This window comes from Dipodomys ordii, unplaced genomic scaffold, assembly GCF_000151885.1.
Source record: "Dipodomys ordii isolate 6190 unplaced genomic scaffold, Dord_2.0 Scaffold21, whole genome shotgun sequence".
NCBI classification, from domain to species: domain Eukaryota; kingdom Metazoa; phylum Chordata; class Mammalia; order Rodentia; family Heteromyidae; genus Dipodomys; species Dipodomys ordii.
Window position 1 is genome coordinate 4,351,550 of NW_012267237.1, and position 16,029 is coordinate 4,367,578.

The 16,029-nt window shown below is 49.5% G+C and overlaps 1 protein-coding gene across 2 annotated transcripts in view; it reads left to right on the forward strand.

The window, feature by feature from the left end:
* The first annotated feature begins 8,765 nt into the window (after nt 1–8,765).
* Papd7 (PAP associated domain containing 7) overlaps nt 8,766–16,029 on the forward strand; it is a 19,474-nt gene continuing 12,210 nt past the window's right edge. For both annotated transcript variants that reach the window (XM_013013876.1, XM_013013877.1), the window contains exons 1-5: nt 8,766–8,885; nt 9,808–9,854; nt 11,160–11,280; nt 13,719–13,826; nt 14,572–14,700. In XM_013013876.1, coding sequence (XP_012869330.1) covers nt 8,796–8,885; nt 9,808–9,854; nt 11,160–11,280; nt 13,719–13,826; nt 14,572–14,700 — 495 coding nt within the window. In that variant the 5' untranslated portion in view covers nt 8,766–8,795. The remainder of the gene's footprint in view (nt 8,886–9,807; nt 9,855–11,159; nt 11,281–13,718; nt 13,827–14,571; nt 14,701–16,029) is intronic.

Genomic DNA, 16,029 nt, shown 5'->3' on the forward strand with positions numbered 1-16,029 from the left:
ACAGGTGACCTCTGGCCCACAAGCAGTCTGGGCGCTGGCTGGAGGAAACAGTCTGCAGCTGACCGGCTTCAGGCTCACCTGGGAATCCTTACTTTCTGGGGACTCACAAAGGTAGTCTGCATCTTTATGCTGCTTGTGTGCTTTAACTGATTTTGCTGAGCCCTTCCGTTTTCCTCACAAGATGTCACAGTGTCCGATGGCTGTGACCTTCTTTGCTCTGCTGTGACCCTTCCCTGCCTTCCCTGTCTCTACAGGAGCCTCAGTTTGTATCGTTTTATGGGTCTGTTAAATGGCCAAGTTTTCAAAGCAGAGCTGATAGGAGGTGGGGGCCCTGTATGGAATGTGACTGGCCTTTCAGCCTTAGAGCTGTGTTGGACATGGTCTCTCACTTGTAGCATTGTGGGGGAATCTGAGGCAGCACTAGTTTCCCTCCAAGTAGACAGTTGGCTCTGGTTTTCCATCTGTCCAGCATACTCCTCCAGCCAGGGGGTCCCCCCTGTTGCAGTGTGGATTGCCTCTCAGAGATCCTCTGGTGTTCTGATACCAGCATACCCACAGGCGCTTGGTGTAGGGAGAGCCCCCTCCTGCTTGGCTTCATGGTTCCTGGGTCAGCCAGTGGCGCTCCTTTCACCCCCTGGGGCTGGGAGTCAGGATGGCTGGCTGGCCCGCGCCCTTGGCACTGTCAGCCCTCTGTGCCTCTCACTCTGCTGTCTTCTCTCACTATGCTTATCTGACATGTCCTTCCTCAGCTCTTTCTGTAGAACCAGAATTTTTAAAATCCTCTCATTCTTCGTGTAGCATTTTTCCCATTGTTCTGTGTTGTATTGGCTTCACCCCTCCCTCTCTTTCTTGCCTCCTTCTTACAGTTTCTGCGATGGCTTGTCTTTATTCTGATGTGCCATGGGGTGTTTTTACTGCCACCCCTCCCCTGTGCCCTAGAACATTCTCTCTGCTCAGGCTGCATCTGAAAGTCTGGCCATATCTGCCTGAACTTTTCTGAGGTGTGGGGCCCAGCAGTGGCTAGCAGTGTTAAGGGCCAGGTTGATGTTCCGCTTTTGTTGGGGGTCTAGACTGTTCTCTTGCATGCCACTGGGTTTCCCCAGTACCTCTCTCACCTTGTAGTCGGCCTTGGCGCAAGCCTTGAATGCTGGGCTCTAGCACTGTCTGTTGCTTGCTGAAGCTCACCCTCACCTTGGAATCCTGCCTGCTTTTCAGGTCTCCCTAAGTAATTCTTTCTGCCCCAGCCTCCCCATCAGCTCTGTGGGAGCTCCCCCAACCCCCAGTCTCAAGTAGCCTCCCAGAGCTTGGATTTCCTCACAGCTCCTTTTTGCTTTCTTTGCTTATTCGCTTTTTTCTCCTGCGCCACGGGTGGTTCCTTCTCAGCAGGACTATGCGTGCATGCTCACACACACCAGTGCTGGAGCTCGTCCTGGGGCCTCTTGCTCTCTCTAAGCTTTTTTGCTCAGGGCTGGTGAACCACTAGTTTAGCCTGCCTCCAGTTTCCCCTTGTTTTTGCTGGTTAGAGTCTCTGATTTGTCTGCCTGGGCTGGCTCCGAACTATGATCCTCCAATCTTGGCTTCCTGAGTAGCTGGGATTCTAGGATGAGCCAGGGGTGCCCCGCTTCACAGTGGAATCTCAGTGCAAACATGGGCCTTGTCTTGTCTGTCTTCCTCGTTGCCTACCCCTCCTCTGTCCCCCCCCCCCCCCAGAGCAGGCTGTGCTGGGTGAGTAAGAGCGGAGTGAATTACATCTGAGTGCTGTCCCTTTTCCCTTCCTCCTTTTCTTTTGTTCTTAGGGTTTTCCAATGATTTCAGTTTGTCCCTTACTGTACTTTTTTCCCCTTTGTTGGTCGAGGGGCTTGAATGTCCTTTTCTTATAATTTCCTCCCGCCTTTTTTCAGTGGGCCTCAGGCACGTGAGTACCTGGAAGGCAGGGCCATACTGTCCTGCTAGCTGTGTGGCTGAGGCAGGTTTTGGACCTTTGGGCTGTGTGCAGAACAGATGTCAGTGTAGTCTTCAGGTTTGTGCCAGGGACATTTGTCATGCAGGCCTGGACAGAGCAAGCAGGTAGCAAGGAGAGCTGGACAGAACGGTGACAAGACACCATTACTAGTAAACGCACACCTCTTTCTCATGAGTGTGGGCGCCACCTTCGGCCTGGCTTGGCACAGCCCTCTGAGCTTCTCACAGACAGGGCTGAGTACGTGGTGGTGCTCCCTGCTCACCAGCTGCCCTCGGCTGCCGTCCGCACCAGCACAGGTCTCTGGGGCTCACAGGTCACTTTTCAGGGGCCCAGGCTTTACAGGAGGATGGATTGGCTGATGGCGGACATCCGGACGGACTTCCTACGCCAGTGACCAGAGACGCCCTGCCTGAGCTTCAGCGCTCGAGACGAGACGTGTCCTGCTGGTAGGGAGTGGGCTGGAGAGCCTCAAGGACAGGGAGCTCGATGGCTGGGAGAGACTCAGACATGCTGGCCTGTATGCGCAGGGCTTCGGGATCCAGTCCTGCAAGCTTGAGGCAAGGCGCCGTGGGGTCTGCTCCCAGCACTTTGGGATGATCAGGTTAGTGGGAGTTTGTGAAGCTGAAGCAGTAGCAGTTGAGGCAAGGAATTGCTTGATAAAAGCAACATTGTACTTACTGAAGAGACTTTGGAAAAAAGCAAGAAAGAAGCAAATTATTTGCCACTGTTAATATTGGAACATATTTGTTTCCATTGTTAAATGCTGCTCTGATTATGTAGCAAATGCATCACTTTGTATTTGTTTCAACCTAATCCTGGAAAGATGTTAGGAACACACTTCTGGATGAAAGAAGCTAGTTACAAGAGGACACGTGCTGTAATTCCACTCTCGTGGAGACCAAAAGTGGCAGCATTAAACTAACCTGTGGCATCGGAAGTCAGGAAGGTGCTGGGAGAGGGGACAAGAGGGGGCTCCTTTGAATAATGGTACTGGACTGCTGGTGTGCGACACCCAGGGCAATGTTTTTAGGGGTCAGATGGTGAATTTTTTAGGCCCTACAGTCTGTCACAATTGCTCAGCGCTGCTGGGATAGTGCCAAAGCAGCAGTAGAGAACATGTGTAATAGTGGGTTATGTATGGTTCCAACACAGTTTATCCTGCAGAAAGACAGGGCTGGTTCTGGCTTACGGGGACTAGATTTGGTTATGTTTGTGCATGTCTTTGTGAAAATGCACCCAGCTGCACCCTCGTGATTTATAAACTTTTACCATTGTATATTATAATTCAGGACATTACATATTTTAAAGTATTAAAGCAGAGAATAATACAGAAAATAAAAAACAAGACAAAAGCAGGCTGTTAAGAGTTCACTGGTCTGCGCGAGCCTTCCCCTGGCTGTAGGGCAGAGATAGTGTAGTGTTTGGAATACCAGCATTGCTTTTCAAATGTTTCAATTGTTTCCTAAATAATTGGAGAATTATACTCCCAGTTGTGAAAGGACTCAGGGACTGCTTCGCCAGGTCAGGTCACGTCCTGGGACAGCCCTCAGCTTGAGGTACGAGCATCTGTGGAAGGGCCTCTTAGCTTAACACTCCAGTGACTTACGCAGTTTAGCAAATGCTCACTTAGCTTTCTCCTCTATGAAATGCACAAAATACAAGTGTTTGCTTCAAGAACTGGGAAGAGCTGATGTAAACGATGGCATGTTGATCTCCTAGTGTTCTCACTCTCCCTCCTCTTAATTGTATGCACTGTCTCACAGTGACCCTGGTGTATCATCAAGCATCCAGGGTGAGGATATCTGCAAAGATAAGAGAACATTTAGCGATTTCAATTTTGAACAAGGTCCGAGTCCCTGAACTAGCAAACTAGACCTGGGGCCCGGGCTGCCTCCCACAGCGGGCTTGGTTTCTTCCGTGGCTCCCAGAGGGGTGGAATGGTGCAAGGCTGGGTGACAGGCAGCCTGAGGTCGCCAGGAGCGGAGTGGGCATGTGGCTTGGCGAGTTCCTTCTTGTCCCTCCCGAGCCTCTGCTCCCACAGCGTGTGCACAGTGCTTCTTGTCCTGCTGAAGATGTGCTAAGCAAGAGGGCTGCTTGTGCCTGAGTTCTCCCGAACCCACCCCCGGGAAGCACAGTTCCCAGGCTTGCCGAGGAGAGTGGCGTGGGGTGATACTGGTTCTGGGCGGATCAGTGCACTGGGGTTCTGGAGCGTTGGTGCTTGCTTCGCCCCCATACCATGGCTCACCTAGTTTGCTTGTAGGTATCTTGTCACAGGTATTTTCCTCACTAGCTCTGGGGTTACCAGGAGTACGAATTTCTAGTTTGCATACTTTTGTCCTGGTTTAGCTACTGGAAACACACATCTAAGTTCTTGTTTTCTGAAGCCTGCTGTGGTTTTCTCTCCTAGATTGATTGGTCTCTGCCTTTGCTCACATTTGCTGTGTGCTTGGGTTTGCTTTGCCTGGGTGGTAGTAGTGTTGTGTCTTGTATTGTGCACAAAGGTACCTTTGCTGACTTTGAGATTAGGCACTGAAGGACCCTTGGAACTGCTCCACGCTCCCTATGTCTGATCTCTGATCTCAGAGGAATCTGGGAGGGAAAAAAGGGAAGGCTTGTGTTATGAGGAGCTGAATTTGAATGAACTGCGGTTCCCACATTGGTTTCTAAACAGCAGGCTGTTATATGTACTTGTTTGGCCTTAACCTTTCTAACCACAGTTGGCCTTGTCTGCCCTGGGGAGCTGGCCCCACCTCTCCACCTGGCTCCTGCCCGGTTCTCAAGGCTCCTCCTCGAGGGGCTGTGTGCCCTCTCTGCCGCTGGCTGGGCTGCCAGCCTTCCCCAGCAACAGGCTCTCCCAGGACCTCGCCCGGCTCTCCATTCACATTTGAAAACCACATGCCTGCAGCTTCATTCAGAGCCCGGTGTGGAAAGCGCCAGAGAGGCCCCTGCCCTGGTGGGGAGGAGCTAGGGCTGGCACTGGCAGCAGCTCCCCGGAGTTCCGGAAACGTGGACGTTCCACTTACGGCTCCAGGCCACGTCCTTCCACTTGTTTTAAAAGCCATCATGGTTGAAGGTCTGATTCAAGTTTTTCTAATTGTGCAGATACTATTTGGCGCATAACATAGTTAAGAAAGAAACAGATAAAGCAATTTACAATTGGCGCATTAGCCTCAGTAGAGGGCTGCTTTGAAGAGGTAGCTCCAACCTTCAGCATAGTAGAGCAAACTCGCTGCCTTGTGGTCCTCACATGTGCAGTTGCTTAGCAGCCTGTTCTGCTAGTTAGTAAAGAGGGGAACACGAATCCCGCCCTCCTGTGCAGCCCTGGGAAGTTGGAATCAGTTATTGTATTGTAATTGCATCAAAGCATGTGGAAATCTACAAAGTGAAAGTGATGTCCAGCTGTATTGACTGACCAGTGTATGTATTGTTTTCTGGAAGAATACAGACTGAATACTGGGACTGAAGGGAGGGAGGTCTGGTTTCAGGGAAAAACCACTGGTCCTGAAGCATATGAAGAAAGAGTTGGAGGAGGGGAAAAAGAGAATGAAGTCACAATTGAGCACAGGCGCCAGTGTTTCCTATTGCATTTTATATTATAAGGCAAAGCACTGTGAACAGTTGAATCCAGCTTATAAATCACTTTTGCCTGAGCATTTGGAATCCACCAGATTAATGAGAGGAGTTCTAAGCATTGACCAAGGCAGGCGGTTAACCGTAGGCAGACCTGAGTGTTGACTGGAAACCTTGATGGTGCAGGGGCTGTGAAAAATGGCAGGGACTGGGCAGCGCCAGCCTACAGAGGGCAGCTCTTTGTGGAGAGAGGATTCCAGAACATGACAGAATGGCACGCACAGAATCCAAGGACGCCCTTAAAACAAGAGGAGGGGTGCTCCTTCTTACTGGCTTTGCTTTTTTTCCTTAATGCTGAATGAAATCTGACCATCCACTTCTTAGAAGAAAGTAGATTTGAAATCTAGAGGAACTGTCTTGGTCGCAACGCCGGGGTGCGTTTCTCCTCCTAGTGCTGGCACACTCAGGGATTGTTCTGTGCCTTGTTGCTTGCACAGTTATTTTAAGGTTTCCTTGCTTCATCAGGCTATGGGCTCTGCACTCGGCCCTTTGTTTCTGTTGTCCTTCACAGCTGTTACCTGTCCATCCGGGTCCTCCTTGAATGCTGTACGTGACATCTTTTCATCCTCTTACCACAAAGAATGAAACAGCCCAACAATCATGCTAGCAGGAGGGAACAGAGCCAGAGGGGATGTGGGGGTGCACACAGAGGGTCCAGCAAACAGGGCTGGTAGATGTGGAGCCCCAGCCCACACCTTCAGGACCAGCATGTCCTCCCTGGCTCTGAGTCAACTTTAGACAAATGGGAACCATCTTAGCTTCTAAAGGCAGAAGTTCATAGACTTACTTCTGAATGGATTTGTCTCAGGAAGTAATCTTTCAGTAGAAAAGTGCCAGAACGTAGTGCTTTTGTGTTCTCTTCTCCAATAGTTTCGTGACGAATGGCAAAACTCAGTTTCCCTCGCTCTTAGAATAGGAAGGCAGTGAGTCACTGGGGCACGTTCCACGTAGTGTGTCTGAGAACCACCTTCTAGATGGAACCCAGGTTGCCCTCATCTATAGGCCAGGTACCATTGCTTGCTGCTAATAGATTCCCCCTTTCTGCATACTCCAAACCTAAACTGAGGCTAATACCTGAGACCTAGTGGGAAGCCACCACTGTGGGGTGGTGGGAGGCTGCTCATGAGACCTCCCCTGGCATGCCTACAGCAGAGTGCTGCAGTGGAGGAGGCATGTGTGCAGTGTAGAAGCTTCCAGCTCACTCAGTCTACCCTGGGGAGTATCAAGACAGTGGCTCCCTACAGTTAACGGTAGCAGTGGTCGGGACACATGGGGCTGGCTTACCTTCGCCCAAGCTGTGCTCTGGCTCCCTGGATGATCCAGTTCTGACACTGGAGACCAGGCTGCCTCTCAGAGGGCTCCTCAGAGCCTCACTGAAAGTGAAGGACACCTGTCCGGCCACCCTGGCTAACTAAAAGGCTGTGTGGGACTCGTGCCTGGCTTGGCGCTTGGCTGGTGGACTCAATGTGTGGCTCTACTTAGGAATGTTAAATGGCAGAACTTAGGAACTCTGCAGGTTAACATGGCCTGTGGAACTTCTGGGAATGGTAGACGTGTGTGGCTGGTGTTCAGTAATTGTTGAAAAGAGGCAGAGGCTTTATTACGCAAATCTTGCAGCTGGATCTGTATTTTGCAAAAGTACTTCGTTTAATGCCTTATAGTTAGCACCATTTTGGATCTATGGAAAACAGATTGTGGCTGTTTGCTTCAGAAATGTGTGCATGGCTGGGGGCTAACTTCAGAATCCCATGCTATAGAATTAGGTTGCGGAGACAGGCTAATGCCGAGCGTCCGGTGAGTGGCGGCCCTCAGGTCTCACCCGTGGGGTGCTGTGGCTGCCCTTGGCACTTGATGCACCTTTAGTCTTCCTGTGGGGACTATGCAGCACTAACCCAGGTGATTCTCTGGCGGGGGAGGAGGGGTGGAGGGTGATGATGGTCAAGCTGCAGATTAATCTCAAAAGCCAAAGTGTGAAATAATATCACTTACCTTTTAAACTTCAATAAGTTCTGTTAAAAAGATGTGCCCTGCACTATGCAACCTATTCTAGAATGGTCCTGACCATGGTTTTTTTTTTTTTTTTTTTGGATCCCGTTGTGGGGCCTGAACTCTGGGCCTGGGTGCTGTCCCTCAGCTCTTCATCTCAAGGCTAGCGCTCTACCACTTGAGCCACAGCGTCACTTCCGGCTTTTTCTTTTTGCTTATGTGGTGCTAAGGAATTGAACCCAGGGCCTCAGGCATTCAAGGCAAGCGCTCTACCATTGAGCCACCTTCCCAGCCCCACCATGTTTTATTTTTATTTTTTTTATTTTATTTTTTATTTTTGGGTCCAGTCGTGGGGCCTGAACTCTGGACCTGGGCGCTCTCCCTCAGCTCTTCAGCTCAAGGCTAGCGCTCTACCACTTGAGCCATAGTGCCACTTGTGGCTTTTTTTTTCTTTTTGCTTATGTGGTGCTGGGGAATCGAACCCAGGGCCTCAGGCATGCAAGGCAAGCACTCTACCACTGAGCCACCTTCCCAGCCCCCACCATGTTTTATTTTTGTCTTGACTACTTGCTGTATTATCCAAATTACCATGGAAGTAGCCAGAGTAGATTTGTTGTATGTTCTAGGATTAAGCTGTGTATGATTGTGTGTGCACCTGTGCACCATGCATGGTGGTGTTAGTACTGGGTCTTGAGCTCAGGGTCTGAGCAGGTCTCCTAGCTTTTCACTCCAGGCTAGGACTCTACTAGAATCTACTTGAATCATAACTCCACTTATGGCTTTTTGATGGTTAATTGTAAGTAAGAGTCTCAAAGGCTTTCCTGCCAGGCTGTCTTCAAACCTCAATCTTTAGATCTCAGACTCCTGAGTGGCTAGGCTTACAAGTGTGAGTCACCAGCTCTTAGCTTCATTCTCTTAATGTAAAGTTCCTGAGTATGACTTCAACTGTGTATTTGTATTTGATCTTGGTAATGTTCACCTTTGTGTGTGGTGCTAAGCCATAATGAATAATATGGTTCACTATACAGTCTTCCTTTCATTGTACATTTTCTGAGAGAAAAAGAGGGATCTTAGTGGCAGAAGTTTTTTTTTTTTTTTAAACTGATAACTGATCTATGAACAGAATGGACAGTATGGATCTACTTAATTGTAACTCTTGTGTTTTTCTCTTGTATCCACTAGGCTTCATGAGGAAATAATTGACTTTTATAACTTCATGTCCCCGTGTCCCGAAGAAGCAGCCATGAGAAGGGAGGTGGTGAAACGGATCGAAACTGTGGTTAAAGACCTCTGGCCAACGGCAGATGTGGGTACCGTCTGTATGCACAGCTCACACATGTCCTTGGAAATGCCTGTGATTGTCTGTGTCAGTCAGACTCACAGTCCTGTCTTTTTCTCTAGCTCTCGCGTTAGAGGTGTACTTTCCCCACTCCCTGTTCCTGCCGGATGGTCAGCCCTGTTCGGCCCTGGTGTCTCACGTGCTGATGCCGGGCCACAGGCCTCAGGGCCTTGTATTTGAGTGGTGTGAGAATTCTTGTTTTAAATTCATCTTCAGATCAAACATTTTATCCTCGTCCCTACCTCCTCTGCTTGTCACCACACCAGGAAGTGTACAATGTGGTGTGATCGCTTCATGAAAATTGGCAGAGTTTCCTTGCCCTGCACTTTCATGTGCACGAATACGTGTTTATTGAGATGAGGTGCATGAACATTTTGTTGTGCACAGCATCAGGAGCCATGCCCTCTGACCAGGCTGCTGACCACCTGGAGTTCCTGGTCTCGCCAGTCCACCTTCCTACCAGTGACCTCCCGGGACACTGGATAAGTGATGGCAGCCGTGGGCCCTGGCTGCAGGGCCCTGGGCTTTCAGCACCTCCACTCACAACATGAATGCACTTCAGTGCCTAGGACAAAGTTTTGCCCTAATCGCTTAGCTAGGGGCTGCAGACATTGCTGAAATACCAGAGGCAGGCTCTGAGAATTGCTGATGTTTGAGTTGATATAGGTGAGGACGTTAGTTTTATCAGTTAATTTTGAAGTTAAACATTTTTCTTTGTGTTTAATGTACTATAAGGATGGAAGACATTTTTTACTTGGCTGTAGACTTACCTGTCCCCTTCAGACTTCCAGAGTGGCTTGACCTGTTACCCAGGGATTTATTAGGTGTGAAGGAAGTATGCCTGCTGGATCTGTGGGACATGTTTAAAGACAGTCTTGCTTTCTTTCAGGTGCAGATATTTGGCAGCTTTAGTACAGGTCTCTATCTTCCAACGAGGTAAGTATCAGATATCGCTGTGTGAGCTAGTGCTTGTGCGTACTGAGGTGGGCGGTTCTGTGAGCTCATTAAGGGCTTATAAGCATGTTTCTTGTAACCGGATATGAGGCTGGAAATGCCAGCTGAGGAGAAAGATTGGGTGGCACAGAGGGAATTGGCAGTACATGAAATGTGATGTGGTCTTATGGCAGGGTATTGGTGGCCTGGCATTTTTTCCTCTTTAACAGTTTGCTGAAGAGCAAAAATGCTGGGCACTAGAAACAGCAAGATGAATGAGAAGCCTTAGACTGGTTTCACTGTTGTAACAGAACAGACTTGAGTAAATTATAAACAATAGAAGCTGATTTGGCTCTCAGTTCTGGAGGGCCAGGTCTGGTTCGGCCTTGCTATGTCACAATCTGATAGAGGACATCATATAGAGAGGAAAAAAGGGGGCCTCTTCACAAGTAGCCCCATCCTGGGTGGCGGCCCCTGTGCCCTGACTAGTCACCTCTTAAAGGCCTTGCTTCAGGTTAGCTTTGAAGAACAGATCATAGTGGACCTGGTAGTGAGTACAGTGGAAGATGCTCTGATTTATACACATTTTGGAGCAAGTGACTATCGAAGTTTTGTTTTTGTTATTTTTTGGGTCTGGTCATGGGGCCTGAACTCTGGGCCTGGGCGCTGTCCCTCAGCTCTTCAGCTCAAGGCTAGCGTTCTACCACTTGAGCCACAGCGCCACTTCTGGCTTTTTTCTTTTTGCTTATGTGGTGCTGAGGAATCGAACCCAGGGCCTCATGCATGCAAGGCAAGCGCTCTACCACTGAGCCACCTTCCCAGCCCCCTATCGAAGTTTTGATGAAGATTCAATTATATTTAAACAGTATTTTGTGAGGATTTTTGCATGATCACAAATGGCAAATTCACTTTTAATCATGAAGGATTTTTAATTATAAATGTGCACTGTTTCATCAGAAGCTCCTGTTAACCCACTTCTAGTGAGCATTTGGAGGTGGAAGTGGAGATGACAGTAGAATTTGGGGACTAGAGGGAGCTGAACAGATCTGAGCTGCTCAGGGACCTGGGCCAGCAGGCATGGGTCAGGCAGACAGCACAGGTGTTGGGTGTCTGGAAACATGGGCCATTGCTTGGTTTGGACAGCAGCATTTCCATAATAGCTGGCCATATCTTGTGACCTTCCTGCTTTATGCCTCTCTCATGATAACAGCTCATCTCCCTGAGGGCAGGGCGCTTTGGAGGGCTGGGTGGTGTCTGTGGGAGTCGGGGAAGTGAGCAGTGGCTGATGTGCATCTTCCTTCTGTCCAGTGACATAGACCTGGTGGTCTTTGGAAAGTGGGAGCGTCCTCCACTGCAGCTCCTGGAGCAGGCCCTGCGGAAGCACAATGTGGCTGAGCCATGCTCCATCAAAGTCCTTGACAAAGCCACCGTGAGTGTCCACCCGGGCCTCGGGCACATAGGGGGCCCTGCACCCTGCACAGCTGCTTTGTTGAGCACAACTGCTTGACAGCAGCTACTCCTTGGCATAGCACATGTTCATGATTACTAGCTGAGAAGTGTTCAGTGACCACGCGGTAGATATCTGTAAGATCTTCAGACTACTTGTGCCCCCAAACCCACAGTGTGTGGTCGATGCAGGAGGAAGGAATAAAGGAGAAGAGTTAAGAGGGGAGCAGCTGCCCTGCACTTAGTGCTGCCTGTCCTGGGACAGACAGCTCAGGTTATCATGTGAGAAAAGATGATTGTTTGCCAAGTTCTAATCAGGAAAAGAAGCCAGGTGCCAGTGGTTCACATCTGTAGTCCTAGCTATTCAGGAAGCTGAAGAGCACAGTTTGAAGCCAGCCTGGGCAGGAAAGTTTGTGTGAGTCTCTTATCTCCCAATAACCAGCAAAAAAGCTGAAAGTGGCACTGTGGCTCAAAGTGGTAGATTGCCAGCCTTGAGAAAAGAAGCTCAGGAACAGTGCCTAGGTCCTGAGTTCAAGTCCCAGGACAGGTAAAGAAAAAGAAAAAGGAAAAAAAAAAGTACTTGCTTTTCTTCCTGCTCAGAGACTGTATCTGCAAGCGAAAAAGGACTCAGGGAAAGCTGGAGAGAACCTGAATAATGCAGCTGCTTCTCATATGCACTTGTCCTTAGGTTTAGAGAAAGTAGTGATTTCAGATTGGTGCAGACTGAACACATAATTTCATGTGCTTGGGAGGCGGAGATAGGAAGATGATGGTTTGAGGCCAGCTTAGGTAAAAAATAAGTGAAACCACATCTCATCTCATGGAAAGGTAGAGCAGTAGTGATTCATGTCTAAAATCCCTATTTTGCAGGAGGCATAGGTGGAATGAATGATGTAGTCCAAGGTCAGCCCTGAGTTGACATGCAAGATCCTACCTGACAAACAAAGTAGACGGGAATGGAAGCATACGTAGTTCAAGTGGTAAAGCACTTGCTAGGTAGGCATGAGCCTAGGAGCCCTGTCTTCTGCTCCCCCAGAGATTAGATTGATGCAGCTCAGGACTTGCACGTCGCTTGCCTCCTAGGGGACAGCCACCAGCTCAGCAGCGCCTGGTCTGTCATCTCAGCTTCCGGCTGGTGCGAGTTGGAGGGATTGAGCTCGCCCACTGGAGATCCAGGGAGTCGGGCGCACTCTCCTCTTTCCAGTGCCTGCTTTCTGCTGGGTGCTTTCGGGGGAGATGGGAGGGTGTTCACGCGAAGCCCGTGCTCTGAGGAGCAGCAGTCCTCCCCCTGCGGCCGCACGGAGCGCTCGCACTGCTCTCCGCTCTGGCAGCACCCAGGAGCTGTCTCCCTCCAGGTCCAGCTCTGGGGGAGCCTGTGTGCTCCTCTGACCTCTGCTCTGGAGGAGCTTTGTCCACCTTCTGAGGTGCTGACGGTCGTACACACCTAGTGCTCCCGGCCATTCTCAATGGCAGACTCTGTTGTCTTTCACATTTTATAGGTGAGGAAACTGAGGCATGCAGAGAGAGGTAATTAGCCCAAGGTGGGATAAACAGAGCCCATGCCTGGTGAGATTGTGGCCTCCACGGGGGCCCGTCGGCTCTGAGCCATGTCCCTGTCCATTTTCCCACACCGGGGAGGGGCCTAGCTATCTCTGGCCCTCTGGCTTCCTCTTTTTTGGCCATCATGTTTGTGCAGTTGAAGAAGATGAAGCCCTCTGAAAAGCAAAGCAGGTGGGAATTTCTGTCTGTTTTACTACTTCAAGGTAAAGGATCTAAAGTGGGGCTCATTTTCCTGAATTCCAGAACATTCTGGAGGACAGATGGTACCCAAGTAGTGTTGCAGTAACTGCTTAGTCCCTGTGACCTTGCTGGTATAGCACACTGGGTGGAGTCGCTTCCCCACAGGTGTTCCCGGGCCAGTCCAGCTGCCGACCCTGTGCTCACTGCCTGTCCTCGCACAGTCATCCTGGGCTCAGGAACTCGGGGCTAGAGCTCTGTCTGAGAGATGAGGGGGAGTAGGTAGGAAAGGAGAGAGAGAGAGAGAAGACAGCAGGGCAAGGGGGAGAGAGAGAGAGAGACAGAATATGAATGTGGTGTTTCTTCCAAACCCTCACCAATAGAAAGAGGACTCGTCAGCAGGCAAAGGTGGTGTGGCTTCTCAGGACACAGGGGTTGGGCCTTGCCACCTGTTTCCCTTGCCCTCTGCTTTGGACCTCTTCGGCTGCCCCCTCTTTCCTCCAGCAGGGTGGGGGGCTTGAATACACCAGACCCCGATAGTCTGACTCCTGACAAAACCCTGTCTCATGAAAATCCAGGCTTCATGATCTCTCAGTCCTCTTTCGAAAATGAGAAAGAAAACAATCTCTGTGCAATGTTGGACACCTGTCAGGACTCATGGTTTTCTGAATTGAATCTTTCTAGGTACCGATAATAAAGCTCACAGATCAGGAGACTGAAGTTAAAGTGGACATCAGTTTTAACATGGAGACTGGTGTCCGGGCAGCAGAGTTCATCAAGAACTACATGAAGGTACTGCTGTAGGCTCGGGAACGACAGGGACTTGAGATTATGCTGCATGCGTTTACTTCTCTTAGAATTGTTAAAAACTCAGCTTAAAAGGAGTCATTAACGATACTGACTGTATGCTGAGACCATTTATCCTATAGTACTGTTTCTAAAGATTCTTTGGAATCCATAGCTGTCTTTCTGATTTGTTTAGTCATTTCCTGAAGTTGAGTCTTAATGTCCTTCCCCCTTATCACAGTGATGCCCAGCTCTGGGTAGCACACTGCAGGTCTAGTCCAGGGCCCTGGGAAGCTGCAGGAGTCACCATGTAGTTTAGGTAGGCTCAGCAAGTGTGAGGGAGGCTTAGCTCTTCAGCACCAAGCAGGTTAGTTTCGGGAGATGGCAGGACACCCAACCCCATGACCTGGTCCTGTCTCCCACCCCTCAAGGGTCTTGTGCCCTTGATTTCCCCCTTCCTTCTGCACTGGCCTCTTTCCTGAGGAGTGTTTCTGACCTCTCCTGGTCGTGTCCAGCTGCTCTGCCTTTCAGTGCCCCGCACAGGGTGAGCGCCGTGCTTGTTGCCCCCAAGCATCTGTGCTTGGAGCCTCGTGGCTGCTGGAAGGGTATGTCACCCGGGCTCTCACCTGACATTCAGGAAATGGATCCCTTCGTCTCCCAGAGCCTGAAAGTGGGCAAGAGGATTGCTGTCTTAATGTTCTTCACAAATGTTTTAACTAATCAGTAAATCATTTTCTTTTGAAATTTGCAGAAGTACTCATTGCTGCCTTACTTGATTTTAGTATTGAAACAGTTCCTCCTGCAGAGGGACCTGAATGAGGTCTTTACAGGCGGAATCAGCTCGTACAGCCTCATTTTAATGGCTATCAGCTTCCTACAGGTATGTGCATGTTCTAATGTTCGGGTTGAAGTATGCAAGGTGCTATCTTCCTGATGCTCTTCCCTCTACAGCCTTGCTGTCCTCCCCTCCTGGATTCTCTGGGTGGACAGAGCTGGACTCCTCATCTTTCATGCAACCAACCTGCATGTGCTGCTTTTGCTTTGTCCTATGACTTGGGCTGGTGGCTGACTTACTGTCCGATGTAGCGCTCACCTGGGAGTTACATGATGTCTGTCAATGCTCAGAGATGGTCTTTTTATATTGGGAGAGTTTCCATTTCTTTATGGACAATAAAAAGTTATTTATCGGCTACTTATCTGTGACTTACATTGAAAAAAAAAGTTTTAGAAAAAGTTGGGTGTCTCATTTGTGTATAATTTAAACCTTGTGAGATAGATGGAACATGGATTTTTTCCTTAAGTCATCTGTGATCTGTGCTGTGTTGAGTGGTATTCGGGAAAATCATGGTAGCAGATCTACCTACAGTGTTCAATACGTAGCTGTACCTGTTCTTTTTAAAACATATAAAATAAGCCAGGTGCCAGTGGCTCACACCTGTAATCCTAGCTACTCAGGAGGCTGAGATCTGAGGATTGTGCCAAGCCAGCCTGGGCAGGAAAGTCTGTGAGACTCATATCTCCAATAAACCACTAGAAAACTGGAAGTGGCACTGTGGCTCAAGTGGTAGAGTGCTCCCCTTGAGCTGAAGAGCGCAGGGACAGCGCCCAAGCCCAGAGTTCAAGCCCTATGACTGACCAAAAAAACCAAAAACCAAAACAAAACAAAAAACCATATAAAATAGTGGCTGAGTTAATTAAAACATCGAATGCTTGTTTCTATTTTCTAGAACAGATTCCCCATTCTTTACAAAACCTTGTCCATCTATTTTAGCGACACAGCTGTATTCCTCTCTGTCACCAGTTTTGTGTGTGGGCTTGTGTAGGGAGGCGTCTGTGCAGGCCTAGTCGGTCTCCCAGCACATGGCAGCCTGTGTGGGTGGGCATGTACCATCCTCACACAGGGTTTTCTTTTTTTTTGTCGGTCATGGGGCTTGGACTCTGGGCTTGGGCGCTGTCTTTGTGCTCTTCAGCTCAAGGCGAACACTCTACCGCTTGAGCCACAGCACCACTTCCGGTTTTCTAGCGGTTTATTGGAGAGAAGAGCCTCACGAACTTTCCTGCCCAGGCTGGCTTTGAACTGAGATCCTCAGATCTCAGCCTCCTGAGTAGCTAGGATTACAGGCGTGAGCTACCGGCACCTGGCTAATACAATTTCTTCCTTTATTTTGGGGGGAGGGGGGGGTCCGGTCGTGGGACCTGAACTCTGGGC